General features: G+C 44.7%; 3 protein-coding genes across 3 annotated transcripts; all 3 read right to left on the bottom strand.

The window, feature by feature from the left end:
* Positions 1–302: 302 nt before the first annotated feature.
* Positions 303–8,273, bottom strand: LOC134464759 (uncharacterized). Its single transcript, XM_063218109.1, has 6 exons — positions 8,184–8,273; positions 7,894–8,044; positions 5,611–5,664; positions 3,424–4,131; positions 1,930–2,009; positions 303–386 (listed from the first exon to the last, which is right to left on the bottom strand). The coding sequence occupies exons 1-6, from the start codon at positions 8,223–8,225 to the stop codon at positions 303–305; spliced, it is 1,119 nt and encodes a 372-aa protein (XP_063074179.1). The 5' UTR covers positions 8,226–8,273.
* Positions 8,274–8,967: 694 nt separating this feature from the next.
* On the bottom strand, positions 8,968–10,662 carry LOC134462765 (sushi, nidogen and EGF-like domain-containing protein 1). Its single transcript, XM_063215964.1, has 5 exons — positions 10,436–10,662; positions 10,014–10,085; positions 9,894–9,914; positions 9,354–9,469; positions 8,968–9,256 (listed from the first exon to the last, which is right to left on the bottom strand). The coding sequence occupies exons 2-5, from the start codon at positions 10,054–10,056 to the stop codon at positions 9,011–9,013; spliced, it is 426 nt and encodes a 141-aa protein (XP_063072034.1). The 5' UTR covers positions 10,057–10,085; positions 10,436–10,662; the 3' UTR covers positions 8,968–9,010.
* Positions 10,663–15,436: 4,774 nt separating this feature from the next.
* On the bottom strand, positions 15,437–19,718 carry LOC134464752 (uncharacterized protein K02A2.6-like). The gene has a single exon (XM_063218100.1). The coding sequence runs from the start codon at positions 19,475–19,477 to the stop codon at positions 15,437–15,439; it is 4,041 nt and encodes a 1,346-aa protein (XP_063074170.1). The 5' UTR covers positions 19,478–19,718.

Genomic DNA, 19,718 nt, shown 5'->3' with positions numbered 1-19,718 from the left:
CATAGGCTCTGCACAAAGGGGTTAAGCAATCATATATCCATTATGTACAGTAGAGTTAACTATTGCACAATGCACACTTCAATAACTTGCAATCGTCTATCCATCATGGAGTGACCTAACAAATAGTAATAGCTCGCGAGTATATGGTCATTGAAAATAATATTAGCAATATTGTGTGTGTGTGCATGTGTGTTCATGCATGTGTGTCTCTCTTGGCCTCCAGACCACAGTAGTGTGTGTGTGTGTGTGTGTGTGTGTGTGCGTGCGTGCGTGCGTGCGTGCGTGTGTGTGTGTGTGTGTGTTCATGTCTCTCCTGGCCTCCTGACCACAGCAGTGACCTGTAGACCAGACGCCTGTAGCCCTCTTGCTGTCAGCGCGGCCTCAAGCTGGGGGCGGACCAACACAGACACACAGCCAATCACAGGGATACCTTATCTAACCATACCAGGTAAATAGCCAATCACAAAGAGCTAAAATACTGTACAAACAAAACATACAGTATAAAGGGCCAACCAGGAAGCAGCATAGAAGATAAACAACCAATCACAGGAAAGATGAAAGAGTACAGTTTTTAGAGATGAATAGATGGATTTTTTAATGGAATTTGTTGGGGGCAAGGATGGACAAATGATAAGACTATAGATTTTAGAGCTGAATAGATGGATTTTTTTGATGGAATTTGTTGGGGTCAAGGATGGACAAATGATAGATAAAACCATGCGAATCCAACGTGTGCTCTCTCTGACCTAGTAGTGAAGCTTGTGAAGCTGAGCGGAACTACAATGGTCTTGCGAGAGCCAGTTTTATTTTTGGAATTCTTGCAAACCTTTTGCCAGGTGCGTGGGAGTGGAACCACCGGGTTACCATGTGAATTGCTTGAAGAAGGTCATAGATCAAAACGTCGCAAGTAAAAAAACCTCTGGAAATGTGAACAGTTTGTGGGAGCTTCTTTGTCTTTACGCTGGCGAGAGTCAGGCCAGGACTATGGGGGAAGAGTACGCTCATCATGGAGATGTTACCATAGAGACCGATTGCTCATCATGGGGATGTATACCATAGACAGAATGCCAATCATGGGGATGTTGCCATAGAGACAGAATGCCAATGATGGGAATGTTACCATAGAGAGAATGCCGATCATTCTACGCTGTGACTTGCTGGGGTGGAAGCATTAGGAGGAGAGATGCTGGACGCCTTGACAGACTGGTGAGGAAGGCGGGGTCAGTGGTGGGCATGGAGCTGCAGTCACTCACCTCAACAGCTGAGAGCAGAACACTGAGCAGACTGGACTCTATTATGGATAATCATCATCACCCCCTTAACGCCACCTTCACTAACCAACTGAGTCTGTTCAGTCACAGACTCCGTGCTTTCACCTGCAGGACAGATAGGCTAAGGAGGTCCTTTGTCCCTTGGGCCATTCAACTGTTTAACAGTATACAGAAGGACACTAAGAAGGACATCATTATTGGGGATTGGACTGCCTGAGATGCCAGAGCTGGAACCTCTTGGCATGTGTGTGTGTGTGTGTGTGTGTGTGTTTGTGTCTGTGTGTCTGTGTCTGTGTCTGTGTTTGTTTTTATGTAGCTACTTGACACCTGAATTTCCCCCTGGGGATCAATAAAGTTTATCTACTCTACTCTACTCTATTACCATAGAGACAGAACTCAGATCATGGGGATATTACCATAGAGACAGAATGCAAATCATGGGGATGTTCCATCCAGCAGGAGTCAAAGAGCTAATCATGGCATTACAACATACAATGTGCAATAGTCACTCATCGGACTACACACACATACACGCACACATACATATACGCACGCACGCACACACACACACACATACACGCACATGCACACACACACACACGCACGCACGCACACACGCACACACACAGAGAGCACACAGAGCAATATGTTGGCTTACCCGTTTAAGCATTTCCTCTTGCACTGCGGTTGCATTCAGCCCCAGAGCTGATGCCTTCAGAAGCAATCCCACAACACTGTCTGTGGATAACAGCAGTAACAATAACAATATAATAATAATAATGCTTGAAGTGAGCTTGCCTTTTGGGCCAGAGCGTAGTTTTAGTAAAAATTAACATAGGCCTACATTCTATTCTAAGTAGAAGTAAAAAAGACAAAATCTGATTTAAATGATCGATGCCTACATCTTCTGCTTGCCCACAACAATACTAAATAAATGTATTATACTTTGTCCATAAAAACCTTGCGCTAGTCCTAATGAATGTGTTGGTGCCAACAGTTAAGCTGGTGGAGTGACAGACATGCATCAGCATTTGGTGTTGTACTGTATGTGTGGTTGGTGTAGGTGACAGACCATTTAGTCAGGGAGGAACGGTAGCCTACCATGCACCCCTCCCCACAACAAAATGTCACATGATTTTTTTTAATCTTCATGATGTCCTGAATAAGTACTTGAGTGGTAACAGTAATATAACTCACTACACGCTTTAGACTTTAAAAAAACACACACACAAAAAAACCCATCATATTGTACATGACCCCAGAATGCTCTATTTGTTTTAGTTCTATGTAGTAGTACACTGCCAAGGCCTTTAGAGCCATGATGCATTTGGTTATCATAGCTTATGATATACCATATGAAAGCTTGGAGTCTGTAGTATACAGATATCATACTGTACAGTATGTGGTGTACCTGTTTGCATAGCAACAGTTGCTAGGCAAAGCATCTTCCTTAGCAAACATACAGTTCCTCTGCAATTACATTGTGTTATGATGTCTGGATCTAGACCGCTTTTCCAAAGTAACACATGACTTGAAGGATATGATGGTGTGGTAGATTCTGACTCAGTTGCTTTTGGCGTTGGGGGTGGTGATTCATGTGAGGATACTTCTGATTGGGTTGATGTAAATGAATCAGGGGTGTTTGAGATTTCATGAGAGATTAGAGTTTGTCCTGAAGTAGTCAGGGTGTTGGTTGCAATACCTTAGTTTCTGGTGAAATCAGTACATTGGTGGTGGCTGTTGAAGGATATTTTGGTGTAATTATAGGTTCTAATTCATTTGAAGTTGCTTGTGGAGTTGTGGATTTTGAAGGTAGGCCTATTTCTGTTGAAGTTTCTTCTAATGTACAGTAGTTAACTGTGCGTTTGGGATTGTTTGCTCAACTGTTGTGCTTTGTTCCATAGAGGTTGGTGTTGGTGTCTCACCTGTTATCATACCTGTTGAAGATCTCAATTGACCTGTTATCATACCCAGGGCTCTAAATTAACACCTGCCAACCAGCCAAACTCTGGTAAAAATGCAGTTTGGCTGGTGGAAAAAGAAAAGTTACTAGTCACTTAAACCCATTGGTTACTGTGTGTTTGGCTAGTAACATCAACTAGCCATTTTGGCTGGTGATTAAAAAAAAGTTAATTTAGAGGCCTGGTCATACCTGTTGAAGAACTCGATTGATCTGTTGTCCCAGATGAGGCAGTCACAATATAAGTTGTTGTGGATTCCGTGGGAAGGGCATGTGTAGTGACTGAGTCAGTGGTGCTTGGAGACTCAGCAACTGAAGTGATAGGGTTGGTAGTGGTCGCTGTAATGGCAGGTGAAGTAATGGAGGTGGGTGGAGACTCAGCAACTGAAGTGATAGGGTTGGTAGTGGCTGCTGTAATGGCAGGTGAAGTAATGGAGGTGGTGGTGCTTGGAGACTCAGCAACTGAAGTGATAGGGTTGGTAGTGGCTGCTGTAAGGGCAGGTGTGGTGATGGGGTTTGTGGTTGTTGTAGAATGGCCAGGTGAAGCGATGGGGTTGGTGGTTGGAGACTCAGCAGGTGAAGTGACAGGATTGGTGGTGGATGATGTTGAAAGGGCTGGTGAAGTGATGGAGTTGGTGGTGGCTGGTGGAGAGTCAGTTGGTGAAATGAGAATGAGTGAGTTGGTGGTTGTCACTGTAGAAAGATCAGTTAAAGTGAGTGAGTTGGGGGTGGTTGGAGAGTCACCTGGTGTAGTGACAGAGTTGGGGGTGATTGCTGTAGAATGGAGAGGTGTAGTTAATGCCTTGGTGGTGGATGTTTGATAGCCAGCAGGTGAAGTGAGTGAGTTGGTGGTGGCTGGTGGAGTATCAGCTCGCGAAGCGTATGAGTTGGTGGTTGTCACTGTAGAAAGATCGGGTGTAATGAATGAGTTGGGGGTGGTTGCAGAGTCACATGGTGTAGTGACAGAGTTGGTGGTAGTTGTAGTAGAATGTCCAGGTGTAGTGATGAGGTTGGTGGTGGTTGTAGAATGTCCAGGTGAAGTGACAGAGTTGGCGGTGGTTGTAGTAGAATGGCCAGGTTTAGTGATGGGGTTTGTGGTTGTTGTAGAATGGCCAGGTTTAGTGATGGGACTGGTGGTGGCTGTAGAATGTCCAGGTGTAGTGATGGGGTGTGTGATTGTAGTAGAATGTCCAGGTGAAGTGATGGGGTTGGTGGTGGTTGTAGAATGTCCAGGTGTAGTGAAAGGGTTGGTGGTGGGTGTAGAATTGCCAGGTTTAGTGTTGGGGTTGGTGATGGTTGCTGTAGACTGGCCAGGTGAAGTAATGGAGGTGGTTGGTGTTTGAGAGCCAGCAGGTGCTTTGAGTTGGTTGGTGGTGGTTAGCGGAGAGTCAGCTTGCGAAGTGATAGGGTTGGTGGTGGGTGCTGTTGAAAGGGCCGGTGAAGTGATGGAGTTGGTGGTGGCTGGTGGAGAATCAGTTGGTGAAGTGAGTGAGTTGGTGGTTGGCACTGTAGAAAGATCAGTTGAAGTGAGTGAGTTGGTGGTGATTGCTTTAGAATGAGTAGGGGTAGTGAATGACTTGGTGGTGGATGTTTGAGAGCCAGCAGGTGAAGAAAGTGAGTTTGTGGTGGCTGGTGGAGTATCAGTTGGTGAAGTGTATGAGTTGGTGGTTGTCATTGTAGAAAGTTCGGGTGTAGTGAATGAGTTGGGGGTGGTTGTAGAGTCAACAGGTGTAGTGATAGAGTTGGTTGTAGTTGTAGAATGTCTAGGTGTAGTGATGGGGTTGGTGGTGGCTGTTGTAGTAGAATGTCTAGGTGTAGTGATGGGGCTAGTGGTGGCTGTTGTAGAATGTCCAGGTGTAGTGACAGAGTTGGTGGTGGTTGTAGAATGGCCAGGTGTAGTGACAGAGTTGGTGGTGGTTGTAGAATGTCCAGGTGTAGTGACAGAGTTGGGGGTGGCTGTAGAATGGTCAAGTGTAGTGATTTGGTGTGTGGTTGTTGTTGAAGAATGGCTAGGTGTAGTGATGGGGTTGGGGGTGGTTGTTGTAGAATGTCCAGGTGAAGTGATGGGGTCTGTGATTGTTGTTTGGGCTGGCAAAGTGGTAGGTTCTGATGCAGGTTCAGCTGCTTGTAAGGTTGTGTCTTGTGCCACAAAATAGATGTAACAAACTCAAAAAAGTCTAAAAACTTTTTCTGTACGTTTCTCTGGTACAGGTTGAACAATGAACTGATTTAAATCAGCTTACAACCTCTGAACGATATCACGCAAGCAAGCATTGTTACCCACTAATCTGTTGTCATTTTATTGATTGATTGATAGATTTAAGATTAGATGGATACTGGGTGGAAAGTAATACAAAATTAAAGGTGAAAGGGACCCACCTCCCTGGGGCAGAGACGTGGCAGTAGGTTCTAGTTGGGCCTGAGGATACGAACCTGCAAAAGGGTGAAGAACGTGCAAGCTGTACTAATGAAGGTAATGTTCAAATGACTTGTTATTTAGATTTATTTCTGTTTGTGGTGTATGTAAATTAAGACATTTTAGTGACAATTTAATTAAATTCCTAATATACATGTAGTTTATGCCATTTATTAGGCTATTATAATTATTGCCAAATTTACATCCTAATGAAAGAGGTCAATAGAGATGTGTTGGCAGAGATGTGTTGGCAGAGAAAAGCCAGGCAGGGAGTTGGACTGGAGATGGGCCATGGCTTCATAGGTAGGGAGTTGGACTTGAGATGGGCATGTGCAGGTTTGCAACTGGTACCCGTTGGAAGAATGTGGATGGTCTGTAACACCCTCATTCATGGTCTAAGTGCCCCTTACCGACACGCCCACATTGCTCCAGCAGGGCAGACAACATGGGAGGACAAATGGATTTGTTGTCCCGGGCCAAGATTTGGGTCCTCATTACACTTCTCTATGGGTCTTTCTCAAAACCTAGGCCAGTGTCCTTCCAAGTGTATCAGCCTAATTAGTCACGCCCAGTGATTGGATACTTTTTGGTGAAATCTACAGAATATCCAATCACTGGGTGTGACTAATAAAGAGTATCCAATCACTGAGCGTGACTAATTAGGCTGATACACTTGGAAGGACACTGGCCTAGGTTTTGAGAAAGACCCATAATGTGTCACTCCACTCCAATTGAACACGTACAAATTCTGAAGAGATATTTGGGTATTCCTCCTTAGACATGTAAGTGAACTCAACATGTGGTTTAGGTGTTTAGAACGTCTTCTATGATGATTCATTTTTATGAAAGTATGTTGAGTACAAATATGTCTTCCGAAGGCCTAAACAGAGCACAGCCAAGTACTGAAATAAAATGTTCTAGTTTGAGGAACTTCTGTGAAGATGTGGGGTCATCAAGTTTGCAAACATGAACATTTTGCTGCAGACTAAACCTCTTCATGCATGTGCATGCAAGCTATAAGTCTTCTATATTGTACAGCTGTTGCGCTATGGCCTTGAGAAATGGCAGAAAAACAATGGTTGAACAAAAATTACATAGGCAGGAAAATATAGGGTTTAACCCCAAATGGTGATACAAAAGGTTTTTACATGGATTCTATTACTATCGGACCTGCTACACGACACACTAAACATCTAATACAATCTGACTTTGGGAATAACTTACTTTCAACATGGCTGCCAGAGGCTTATAATAAGAGCAGGGGTTGGCAACCCAAAATGTTCAAAGAGCCATATTGACCCAAAAAGACAAAACCCATATCAAAAACCAAATCTGCAGCCGGAAAAACTAAAAGCCTTATGCAGCATAAGACATCATAGACTGTAAGCTGTATGTCTACTATTAAAATGAGTTCTGCCAGACATTCTTTGTGTCTGGTAATATGATTCTTAGCACGTATCAGGCAAGGTCAGCTGTCCTCATCTCATAGCCTCTCCACAGGGGTGTTCAAAGGGCTGGTGCTGGGGCTCCTATTTGCCATGTACACCACGTCACTGGGCCATGTTATGTGTTCTCACGGATTGTCATACTACTATTACACTGACGAAGCACAGTGATACCTGTAATTTGACCCAGATGACTACACGGTCTGTTCCGCTGGCCTCTCTGAACTATCCACATGCATGAAGGAATGCCACCTACAGTTGAATCTCGCTCAAACTGCACTGCTGGGGATCCCAGCCAAAGATTGCGGCTGTCATGAGGTCAAACTCAATACTGTTGCCCCAAATAAGGTCACAAGAAACCTAGGTGCCATTATTGATGACCATCACATATCACCATCACCACATAGCCTGTTTCCCAGTCATGCCGCATGACCGGAATTCATATGCCACTGAACCTCTGGTACAGGCCAAGGTCATCTCTTACCTCAAATACTGCAGCTCCCTCCTGACTGATCTTCCAGCTTGAGCAATAAGACCGTTGCAAATGTCACTGCATGTTGCTCCTCTTTTTTGCTGCTCGAATTGAATACAAGGCCCTGAGCCTTGCCTGCAAAGCTACAGTAGGCTCTGATCTGGCTTACCCATGTTTTTCACCCAGCACCTATTTTCAGGGTTTTTTTGTTCAGTTGGCGTGGAATGACCCATATGTATCAGAATTCACTTCTGATAAAAAGGTCTGCTAAGCGTAATATCAGTGGAAGAGAAGTTATTGAAGTCTTCCTCTTCAATAGGCCTACTCACAGCTGAAGCTGAACTCTGATGAGGCTGGAATGACCCATCGTCCTGGACCATTGATGTTGCTGGATGTGTTCAAGTTCACCACGTCAATAGTGCCATTGGGAAAACAGTAGTTTAGAGAAGTCCAAGAGTAACCATGATTTGTATATCCAATCTGAAGAAACATGGGACAAATGGTTAGTTCAGAATATTTAATCTAAAGCAAAAACATTTTTTTAAATATAAATAACTACAATAATAAACCAATTCATAAAAATAACTATACTAGGAAAGTAAATGTTTTGCAATCTCACCCCCCATTTTTGTTGTGTTGGTGAAATGTAACCATAGTTCATTAAGGAAAACGTCAAGTCACCGTCAGAGATCAGAACCACCTGGATTGTTGCCTCCTGAAAACCAGTAAGACTTCAAGTCTGAAGGACTTGCATTTTCATTTACTTATTGTACTTAACTGCTTAATCTACTTAACTGAACTACTACATTAAACCAAACTAGAATAATTAGCAGAAACTATAGTGTGTGTGTGCGTGCGTGCATGTGTGTCCGTGTCTGTGTGTCTCCAGGAACCGTCACAAATTAGTCTAGTCCAACTGCACCGGAATGGTAACTTGCAATGCATTACTGTAACTCCTTTCAAATACAGCATATCTGCTCTTTCAAACTTCATCTTTGAACTGTTCTTTGTTGAAGTAGTAAGCTAGTCTGGGGTCCGTTTCTCGATTCTTGTCGCTGCTGACCGTCTTAAGACGTAACACCATTCCCTTGGATTTAGTAGTCGAGAGAGAGTTGAGTCACTCTTACAAAGGACGTTGCTACCATCGTTAGCAAAGACACTTTCGAGAATGCCACCCCTGGATTTGGGGAAGCTAAAAACAGGCTAGCAGTAAGCATGTGTAAGGCACAACAATGGTGTATTGTCTGAGCTGATACCTCTAAAATTCCCCAAAAATGTTCACATAGTAGCTCTAGTAAAGTTGTGAGTGGAACACACCAAAGTTAAGACATTTTTGACATAAGTTAGCTTGGAGAATGGAAGTAACAGCAATTGGCTTTAAAATTGCATTATTGTAGCTATACATCTCATATGTCCTTTTGCCTTTTCCGTGGCCTTTTGGGGTTACTAACTTACATAATTTGTCAGATAAAACACCACTCTGTCCCAAGTAGCAACAAACACCCAGGTAGCAGTGAAGGTCACGTTGGGAAAGTAGGAGTTGATGTCTTGAGTTGCAGTATGAAGAACATCTCCTGAGGTGTACTGCTGATAGGAGACGTTTTGTCTCTCACTCACTAGGGCAAATGGAGCAATAATATCTGCATATATAGCGTCATGCAACTGCATATTGATGAAACCAAATTTAAATACCTGAAAAACAACAAAACACAGTTGGTAAGGCTTCCTGCATTAACACAATGGTTAATAGGTCTGGAACACTTGCAGGTGGATATTAAGCAATACTTACATAAATGTTCTGGTACGTGCGATTGAAGTAATGGAATGACTGAAGCAGGGTCACATTGTGGTAAAAATGAGGCATGAAGGTATCCCCTGCAGCTGATCCAAATGGATACAATGCATCTAATGGAGAGAAAACAGTTACACCAGTTAACTTAAAATCCAAAGTAAAAACGTTTCTCCAAATGTGAAGTATGAGGTAGCCATACAGGTGTGTGATTAAGGCTCTCTCAATGCCTAGTGTTCTAGCCTTGCTAGGACGTGAAACGCCCAGTGATTGGATACTCCTTGGTGAACTCTGTGGAGTATCCAATCACCAGGCGTTTCACATCCTAGCAAGTCTAGAACAGTGGGTATTGAGATAGAGCCTATCTCAAAGTCAAGGATCCTGGCCTTGCTAGGACGTCAAAAAGCCCAGTGATTGGATACTCCACAGAGTTCCAATCACTGGGCGTTTCACGTCCTAGCAAGGCCAGGATCCTTGACTTTGAGATTTGGCCTTTATGTCACAGCAGACAGGTAAGTGGGAGTGAAGGGAGGGGCCTACCCTGGGCATTGGTGCACACACCTGTTAGAGAAACAATACAATTTAAAAAGTGTTATTATACACACCATGACCCCTCAAGCAGACATGGCTTTCAGATTAAATCTTCTTATCAAATCTTACCAAATGTGAGCATGAGAAGACACAATGAACCTGAATTCACCATTGCCCCTGGATTTGCCGTTATCAAATGAACTGTGAAAACAATAGGTAGATACCATGCATGTTGTGTTATTCCCTCCACTCAAAAAAATGCAGTACTTTCTTTATGCTAATCCAACCTTTCATAGATCCAGAATGATATCTCAAGCCACGATTAAATTACAATGTCATTAAAGAGCCTAGCCAAACCCCTGTGAAAATCATCTGGGGATTTGGTATCCCTTTAAAATAAGAGCTTGTTAAAATAAAACAAGATATCTTGTTATCCTGCCTTAAAGTAATGTGATACTGACATTTTACACCTCTCCTTAAGTTAAATGATTGGTGTGTACCTTTCTCCTGTACTTTCTACCGGTCTCTGAGTATGGCAGTGAACATTTTACCTCCAAGCTAGCAGTTAACATTGAGTCCTATGAGACCAGCCGGCGGTTTCAAGTCTTTCTGCCGTGTTTTTGTGGATTTAGAAACTGGAATGTCAAAATTCGCCCTATCCCGCAATGGTGAAACATCTTTTTAAAATTCCTGGATCACCACCAAAATTTTACCACTTTTTTCCTTTTGTCATTTCCAATAACTCCACAAAATTGCATCCAAATCCATTCAAGACTTTTTTTTTGTTATCCTGCTGACAAACAGACACACAGACAAATAGATAAGCCAAAGTGAAAGGAAACATAACGTCATTGGTAATACAGTAAAACTAGCCCTGTGTTATGTCATAGTGTAGTACTTTGTTAGTTAACTTTTCAATGATCATTACAGTGTGCCACAGGAGGTACGCCATGCATTATGGGGTTAAACCCTTACAACAGGCCCCATTTAATTAAGGCCCTGTTAAGTTGAATCGTATTGCCATAATGTAGCAATGGTTTTCTCTGTGATTAATTAATCATGTCATATTTAACAGTGTAACAAGACAATCAATAGCATAGGATCATTGCATGCGGAGAACACAGGCACCTCGCCTGGGGCAACCTCCCCTGGGGAGTATACATACACGGAAAGGATTTCACTGCAAATCATTCAATCAAATTAGAGAAATCCTTTTGAAAACCTCAAAAACAACATAAATACCTGAGAAGTTCTGTTCAAACACAATATGCCTTTTCGAAAATATTCAAAATATATTTAATTTACTTTTGAAAAGTTTTTCCGTCAATATATGTTAAATAACTGTTTTGATGTTTGAATTTGGGAAAGAAAAACAGATAGCATTAAACCAGTTAATTAAACTCCACCTCAAAATCAATGTAAAAAAAATAAAAAAAGAACTATGACAGTATTGAAATGCCTCTTCATATACACTAAGACCAGCTAAACAGCAGTCTAAAGACTATGATATTCACAGACAGGACATCAGCATTCACTTTAAAGTCTCTTTTTTACCGTGTGGCCCTCTTGATTGGACTATGAAACTGAGCTCAGTAAGATGAACAAGAGATTAGAAAAGCAGTTACAGCACTCACCATTTTATATATTTGGAAGGAAAGAAGAACAGCACTCACCGTATTTCATGCAGGCCAGGACAACTGTATGCTCTTAGGGTATACACACTACAATTAAAGATGCTTTTCTTACCAGACTGATTAGTACAAACTGTTTACACTACTGCAAAGTTAAGGATCCCTGTCATGTCGGAGTATCAGTGATGCCCTCAAGGCATGTGTGTGTGTGTGTGTGTGTGTGTGTGTGTGTGTGTGTGTGTGTGTGTGTGTGTGTGTGTGTGTGTGTGTGTGTGTGTGTGTGTGTGTGTGTGCATGCGTGTGTGTTTTTGTGTGTGTGATTGCCAACAATCTGTTTATAAAACAGTTCAGAAGAATGTGGCCAAACCACTGGTCCTTTTGGTGTCACACTTACAGTAAGTTGAGCGATTGCCAGCTTGATGTTACTGTTGGTTGTGTGATGTTGGTTGTGTGATGTTGACAGCTCCATCAGAAGCTGACAATTGTAAGGGAGAAAAAAACTAGTGACTGTGAAGATTGTCTTTGATCCAGGACATGTTGATGCAACAATTAAATTATAAGCAATTGTGCCCTTCCGTGCCGCTCGTCTCCTACGTGGCAGCCCTGGGTTCGATTCCCGGCCCGGGTCCTTTGTCGACCCTTCCCCGTCTCTCTCTCCCCACTCGTTTCCTGTCACTGTCTTCACTGTCCTATCGCATAAAGGCAAAATGCCCTCCCCCCCTTCATTTTTTTTGTTATGAATAATTGGATTTGTTTTCAGTTTGACATTTCACCATTCATCTGTTTCATCTTCCATGTTTGATGATTTTTCCTCCCCAGTTAGACTGTGGGTTAGGGATGTCTATTGGGTGCACTATGTTGTGTGTGTGTGTGTGTGTGTGTGTGTGTGTGTGTGTGTGTGTGTGTGTGTGTGTGTGTGTGTGTGTGTGTGTGTGCGTGAATGCGTGTGCGTGCGTGTGTGTGTGTAGGTGCGAGAGAGTATATGTGTGGTCTTATTACACCTTAAATTCTCAAGAGAAACAAGATACTTCAGCAGTCAAGTCAAACTCGTTGCAACCTGAGAGCCATGTAACATCAACATGCAGAGCAAGCATTCTGTCGTATCCTTAAATTCCCCATACTAGGAAAACAGCTGCATCAGCTGTGCACACCCTGCACTGTATTTTGCCCTCAACTGTGACATAAGAAAATGTGTGTGTGTGTGTGTGTGTGTGTGTGTGTGTGTGTGTGTGTGTGTGTGTGTGTGTGTGTGTGTGTGTGTGTATCTGTGTTAATATCTCTGTTACCTTGTTGTACCAAATGCAGATAGAGGACCTTACGGCACTCATGGGTAAGAGGTAAGGGCGTTGGACTTGTAGCCCAAAAGGTTGCCTGTTCGACTCTCGGTTAAACCCACCAGGTTATTGGGCGGAGTAATTAACCAGTGCTCTCCCCCATCCTCCTCCATGATTGAGGTTCCCTATCCATGTTACCAGGGCTCTAAATTAACTTTTTCCACCACCAGCCAATTTGGCTAGTGGACATTTTTTCTTACCAGCCAAACAGAAGTTCAACTAGCCATTTTTTTTAATCTCGCCAAAATAAACTATGCATTAGGCTAGTTTTTTTTTTCTAATTAAATGGTCATTTTGTCCAACTGTTTCCACAACACAGATACACTATAGGCCTGCATAGGCTACTATATGCCTACATAATAAGCATATTATAGGCTATATATGAAGAGTTCAGATGCAAAACCCCCTAAGTGCCTTTTCAGAAAATAATCTTAATTCATTTTTATTTAATACAAAGCTATCAAAATTACATATTTTTTATTTTATTTATGTAATATAACTATTTATATGTATTATCAAGTACATGAATGTAAACCAAACCAACAACGGGGCTCTCTAAAAATATAGAAGTGCAGGTCAGAGTTAGGGGTTTTTGCATCTGAACTCTTCATATTTTTTCGTTATTTTTTAACTTCTGCTTTATTTTTTACTTTCATTACTTAGGCCTAATTAATTTGATTAGTTTTTGTTCAATTCCTCTGAAAACAGCTGAATCACATCACACAAGCCACTCACATAACAGACCTTTAACATACAGTAACCAAGCACACAGCCAAACACTACAAAACCTCACATACGCACACCCCAAGGAAGGAGAAGAGATGAGAAGAGGAGGAGCTCTTTTCTACCATGCGCAACAAAATGACAAGAAGCCTGTGTTTAACTAAAAGTAAATAATATCTCTGGAATCTTCGCTTCCTTTGTTACTTCCACAGGTTCATTGTTGGTTGCTTTTTTTCTTTCCGATGGCGTGGGCTTTCCGACTTAGTTGCGCCAGGACTCTGAACATTTCAGAAGACAACTGAACTGACAGCTACGGTCACACTACTCTGACAGTCGGCTCTCCTCCTCTGCCCTGATCGCTATTTCGTTCCACAACCACTCATTTTTAACGTCACTATTTAGCCTACAATTACTACTAGCATTCACCAACACACAGAACCTTGCTCTAACCCCCGCCACATTCTCATCACTCGCACAAAACATAGTCTACACAACAGAAGTAGCGCTATGCATAGAACTAATCTGCGTAAGTCCTGTTATTGAAACGGTCAGGGCCTCGCTGCTTAAAAAATGCAGCCTGTTACAGCAAGGTTCATATAGTAATAATAGCAGTAGTGACGTTAAAAAGGTTGTAGCGAAAGCAACGAGCGCATAGGGACAAGAGCTGCCTGTCAGAATAGTGTGAGCGCAGCTTAGCTAACAGAAGGCTGGTCGTCTGAAATGTTTTCAATCCTGGCGCGCGCAACAGCATGGAGTTGACGCTCGATGCAATGGAAAGCCCACGGTGGGAGGCTACGTCGTGACGCTAGTGCCCATGGGTAATGTAGGAAATCTCGCCGTATAACGTTCGTCAGAGCAGCGGTTTACCATTCATAAATTACTGTACTCGGGCGCTACTAGCCAAATTGGCGGGTAGGTATTTTTTTCTACTAGCCAAAATGATTTTTCACCCGTGTTTGGCGTGTTGGCGTGTGTTAATTTAGAGCCCTGCATGTCACTGTTCCCCCACACTGCTCCCTTTCGTGTGCCATTGGGGGCTGCCCCCTTGCATGGGTGAGGCATTAATGCCATTTTGTTGTGTGTTGTGTGCTGTGGAGGGCTGTCTGTGTCACAATGACAATGGGAGTTGGAGTTTCCGTGTAGGGATTTCACTTATGCAAAGTAAAATCAAATTGTGTGTGTGTGTGTGCGTGTGTGTGTGTTCAGGAATCCTGCCCTCGCTGACGTTATTTTGAATTACAGTAATTGCTATCTGGGAATAATATGTTATCTTAACGAAACAAATAAAGAACACATACGTACACACGTCATGGATAAAAGAGTTGTTGAACATGTTTCTAAATTAACACTTGCCTCAAAGTGGTAGCTATTTTTTTTCTCTTTCTGGGGAACATTTAGGGTCTAAACTCAACTCGACTCACTGAACAACTGATTGAGCCGCACCATGTAGGCACTGGGACAGGCGCTGTGCAGTGACAATCAGGGCAACAGCACATAATCTTCTATGAAGTTCAAGAAACACTTGTGTAGTAACCGAGTGTGTAGTGTACATCCAATTAATCCAGACGGAGACATGTCACTTGTTTAGTCATTCTTTTAGTGAAGAAAAGTAAACCGGCAAAACCACAGGACAAACTGGGACGTCCCACACTAACTAGCCCCGGTGGGGCAACCCCAATTTAACATAAGTTCCTACCCCAATATTTCCCAGTATATAACACTTCTCCCCCTTTAACTGTAAACATATTATGGCACACATTAACAAAACAAAAAGTTGTACCTCCTGTCTAACTTTGGTTTGAAACTTAAAGTGCCTTGGCAGTTACTTGACACAAACATATTTTTCTTAATTCACCATACGGCGTTACCAGGTCAGTCTGTCTGGAGGCCTATGTGGCCTCATTGATCTCCTCGGTTCTGGTGCTCCCCCGAGCTGGGTTGGCCTGGGGGCCAACGGAGTGCCCGGAGCTGTTGGCTGGGCCAACGGCGTGCCCGGCGCCGCCGGTTGGGCCAGCGGAGTGCCCGGAGCTGCTGGATGAGCCAGCGGAGTGCCCGGAGCTGCTGGCTCTTCAGGCGTGCTTTGGTCCTCTTCCGGTGTCTGAGGAACTTCCACTGAGCCTGCAGGGCTGAATGCACGGTCCTTGTGTGCCCCCCGTTGACGCGCTTCCCCTCCTGCATCATAGCGATCATGTAGGTGATCCTGGTGCCTCCGCACCTGCCTGCCATCCAGCAAATCCACTACAAAGGACACAGGCCCTGTTTGGTGTTGAATAACCCCGGGCAGCCAGGGCAGACCAGTAGCAAAGTTTTTGACATAAACATGATCGCCTGGCTGAAAGACTCTGTCTTTTGCGTGCTGATCACGCCTCAGCTTTTGTGTGTCCTGCCCCCGGACCACTCTCTCTTCGATGTCTGGATGAAGAAGATCGAGGTGTGACTTTGGTCTCCTCCCAAAAAGCATCTCTGCTGGGGATACCCCTGTCGTGGTGTGTGGAGTGATCCGGTACTGGAAAAGGAAACGAGAGAGCTTGGTTTCTAGAGAATGTCCTGTCATTTTTCTCAATGCATCTTTCAGTGTTCCCACAGCTCGCTCAGCTAGTCCATTTGAGGCGGGGTGATAGGGGGCAGAGCAGACATGTCTGATCCCATTTTTCTCCATAAACTCTTTGAAAATGGCACTGGTGAAAGTGGCACCATTGTCTGTCACCACTGTGTCTGGTAAGCCGTGTATGGCAAAGATGCCTCTGAGCTTGTCAGTGGTAACGGCCGCTGTGATATTTGACATGATATGTGCCTCAAGCCATTTCGAATGTGCATCCACCAGCACCAGGAAGGTCTGGCCCATAAATGGACCTGCAAAATCCAGGTGGAGCCTGGACCAAGCACGGCCAGGCCACTGCCACGGATGCAGTGGGGCCGACGGCGGCATCTTCTGGTTGCTTCGGCACGGAAAACAGTCCTTGACCTCCTCTTCTAAAGCATTGTCCATCCCAGGCCACCACACGAATGACCTGGCGAGGCTTTTCATTCGAGAAACTCCCGGGTGGGCATCGTGCAGGGCCTCCATCACCTGTGCCTGCCCAGGTAGGGGGACAATCACTCTGGAGCCCCAGAGGATACAGCCATCCAGAACACTCAGTTCTAACTTGCGCTTTGCATATGGCTTGAATCTCTCCTCCCCTACTGCTTCCGGCCAGCCCTGCATCACCCACCTCTTTACTTGTGATAACACCGGATCTCTCTCAGTCCATGTTTTAATCTGCTTTGCGGTCACTGGTGAGTTTGCCAGTCTGTCCAACAGGAAAACTGTTTCTGGTGGAAAACCGGTGTATCTGGGTGTTTCGGGGAGTGGTAGGCGGCTGAAAGCATCAGCGTTTCCATTTTCACTACCTGCCCTGTACACTATGTGGTACTGGTATGCTGACAGGGTCAGTGCCCACCGCTGGATTCTTGCAGATGCCATGGGGGGAATGCCTTTTAACTCACTGAACAGACCCATTAAGGGCTTGTGGTCTGTGAAAATCGAAAAACGGCGACCATAGAGGTATTGGTGAAAACGTTTCACAGCGAATACTACAGCTAGTCCTTCTTTTTCCAACTGTGAGTACCCTTTTTCTGCTGTGGTCAGTGTCCGTGATACATAGCTAATGGGCTTTTCAGTTCCATCCTCCAGTCGGTGTGAAAGGACCGCCCCCAGGCCATAAGGGGACGCGTCGCAAGATAGGACAACCTCCTTCGCAGGGTCAAAGTGCACCAGCAGTCGGTCTGAATGTAACAGTCTCTTTACTTGCTGGAATGCCTCCGCTTGGGCCTGCTGCCATTTCCACGAATTGTCTTTGTGCAGCAGCTGGTAGAGCGGGGACAGCACAGTGGAGAGATCAGGTAAGAATTTAGCATAATAGTTCACTAACCCCAGGAAGGACCTGAGCTCTGCTACATTCTTCGGGCATGGGGCCTCCTTTACCGCCCTCACCTTCTCTTCCACTGGAGACAGCCCCTGAGCCGAAATCCGGTGCCCCAGGTATGTGACACTTTGAGCTTGAAAAACGCACTTCCTACGCTTGAGGCGCAGTCCTGCCTCAGACAGTCTCCTCAGTACCTGGTCAAGGTTCCGCAAATGCTCCTCCTCTGTACTTCCTGTGACCAAAATGTCGTCCAGGTACACCGCTACGTGCGGGAGATTTCGAAGCAGATTGTCCATCGTGCGTTGGAAGATACCTGGGCTGGATGCGACCCCGAATGCCAGGCGGTTGTACTTGAATAGCCCTTTATGTGTGTTAATGGTCACATATTGTTTTGACTCCTCATCTAGCATCAGCTGCTGGTACGCATGACTCATATCCAGCTTTGTGAATGTTTGACCCCCCGCTAATGTGGCGAACAAATCCTCGACTCGAGGCAGAGGGTATGTGTCGAGTTGGGAGGCCTGGTTAATTGTCAGTTTGTAATCTCCACAGATTCGCACTCCACCATCTTCCTTCACCACCGGTACTATGGGCGCGGCCCAGTTGGAGAATTCCACCGGCTCGATCACCCCCGCTTGTTGCAGCCGCTCTAACTCTGCCTCCACTTTAGCCCTCATGGCGTATGGCACTGGACGTGGTTTGTAAAACCGAGGCTGAGCTTTGGGATCCACAGATAATTTCACTGTGGTGCCACGGAGGGTGCCCAACTCATCCTTGAAAACATCTGAGTACTTGGCCATTATGTCTTGCACTGCTGTCATGTGCTTTACTTCTCCCCAGATGTTCCCCCACTGCAAGCGAATTTTTTGTAGGATATCTCGACCCAGCAGACTAGGCCCCTCCCCCTGGACCACTAACAGCTTTGTTGCTGCCTTCTGTCCTTCATAATCAATGTCCACCTCAATTGCCCCAATGATGGGAATGCACTCACCCGTGTATGTTCTCAGTTTTATGGCTGACTTTTTAAGAGCAGGTGCTTTTGTTGCTTTCCACAGTTGGTGATATGCATTTTCACTCAGCACGGACACAGAAGCCCCAGTGTCCACTTCCATTTTCAGATCAGCACCATTCACTTTCAATGTAGCATAGATGGGGTCTGCTCTGGGCTGGCTGATGGCATGGACATTGAACATGTTAAAAGAGCATTCCTCTTCCTGAGGCTCCTCCTCCTCCTGCAGGTGATGTGTAGCCTTGCCTGGCTTTTCACCCCATTCCTTCTTTTGTTTGTTTTTGCCCCTGCACACTTTGGCTATGTGGCCCCTCTTCTGACAGTTGTGACACACAGAGTCTTTGAGACCACAGTCACTTGCAAAGTGTGGTCCCCCACAACGGTAGCATTCCACGGACTTTTGTTGTTTACCCTTCCTTTCTTTGGCCACGTGATGAACAGCGTCAGATTGTGCCGCCCCACTGGCTTGTTGAATGTCTTTGGAGTTATTTGCCGCGGTTTCCATTGCCTGCGCGATCTCCAGTGCTTTTTTGTAAGTGAGCTTGGCTTCACTCAACAACCGACGCTGAATACTGTCGTCGTTAATTCCACAAACTAACCTGTCGCGCAGCATGTCATTTAGTACATCTCCAAACTCACAGTGCTCTGATAATGCCCTGAGTTCTGCCACAAACGTAGGCACTGACACTCCTTGCTTGCGTGAATGCGTGTGGAATTTAAAGCGCTGCACTATCACTGATGGCTTGGGGTTATGGTGGTCTTGCACTAGTTTAACTATGTCCTGGAAGCTTAAATCTCCCGGTTTCCGTGGGGACGCTAGGTTACGAATGAGTTTGTAGGTCTTGGCACCGCATGCACTGAGAAGAACTGACCGTTGTTTGGACTGGTCATTAATGTCATTTGCCACGAAAAAGTGTTGCAGTCTCTCGACATATTCCACCCAATCCCCGTCAGTCTCCACATACTCACTGAGCGTTCCGACAGTTGACATTTTTATGCGTTGCTCTGTCCGCTTCAAAGTTTTATCCTCGTCGCCAGTGTAGTAACCGAGTGTGTAGTGTACATCCAATTAATCCAGACGGAGACATGTCACTTGTTTAGTCATTCTTTTAGTGAAGAAAAGTAAACCGGCAAAACCACAGGACAAACTGGGACGTCCCACACTAACTAGCCCCGGTGGGGCAACCCCAATTTAACATAAGTTCCTACCCCAATATTTCCCAGTATATAAC

This window comes from Engraulis encrasicolus, chromosome 2 (genome assembly GCF_034702125.1).
Source record: "Engraulis encrasicolus isolate BLACKSEA-1 chromosome 2, IST_EnEncr_1.0, whole genome shotgun sequence".
NCBI classification, from domain to species: Eukaryota; Metazoa; Chordata; class Actinopteri; order Clupeiformes; family Engraulidae; genus Engraulis; species Engraulis encrasicolus.
Note: the sequence above shows the minus strand (reverse complement) of the source record. Positions and strands in the feature narration are given on the sequence as shown.

What these genes read in the sequence shown, in the direction of transcription:
- LOC134462765 (XM_063215964.1), bottom strand. Translation starts at nt 10,056, where the DNA reads ATGGTGAATTCAGGTTCATTGTGTCTTCTCATGCTCACATTTG. An exon ending in TCTTCTCATGCTCACATTTG is followed by an intron (nt 9,915 to 10,013) that starts GTAAGATTTGAT and finishes TTTCTCTAACAG; the next exon opens with GTGTGTGCACCAATGCCCAG. An exon ending in TGTGTGCACCAATGCCCAGG is followed by an intron (nt 9,470 to 9,893) that starts GTAGGCCCCTCC and finishes TCTCTCCATTAG; the next exon opens with ATGCATTGTATCCATTTGGA.
- LOC134464759 (XM_063218109.1), bottom strand. Translation starts at nt 8,225, where the DNA reads ATGAACTATGGTTACATTTCACCAACACAACAAAAATGGGGG. An exon ending in CAACACAACAAAAATGGGGG is followed by an intron (nt 8,045 to 8,183) that starts GTGAGATTGCAA and finishes ATGTTTCTTCAG; the next exon opens with ATTGGATATACAAATCATGG. An exon ending in ATCAGAGTTCAGCTTCAGCT is followed by an intron (nt 5,665 to 7,893) that starts GTGAGTAGGCCT and finishes ACCCTTTTGCAG; the next exon opens with GTTCGTATCCTCAGGCCCAA.
- LOC134464752 (XM_063218100.1), bottom strand. Translation starts at nt 19,477, where the DNA reads ATGTCAACTGTCGGAACGCTCAGTGAGTATGTGGAGACTGACGGGGAT.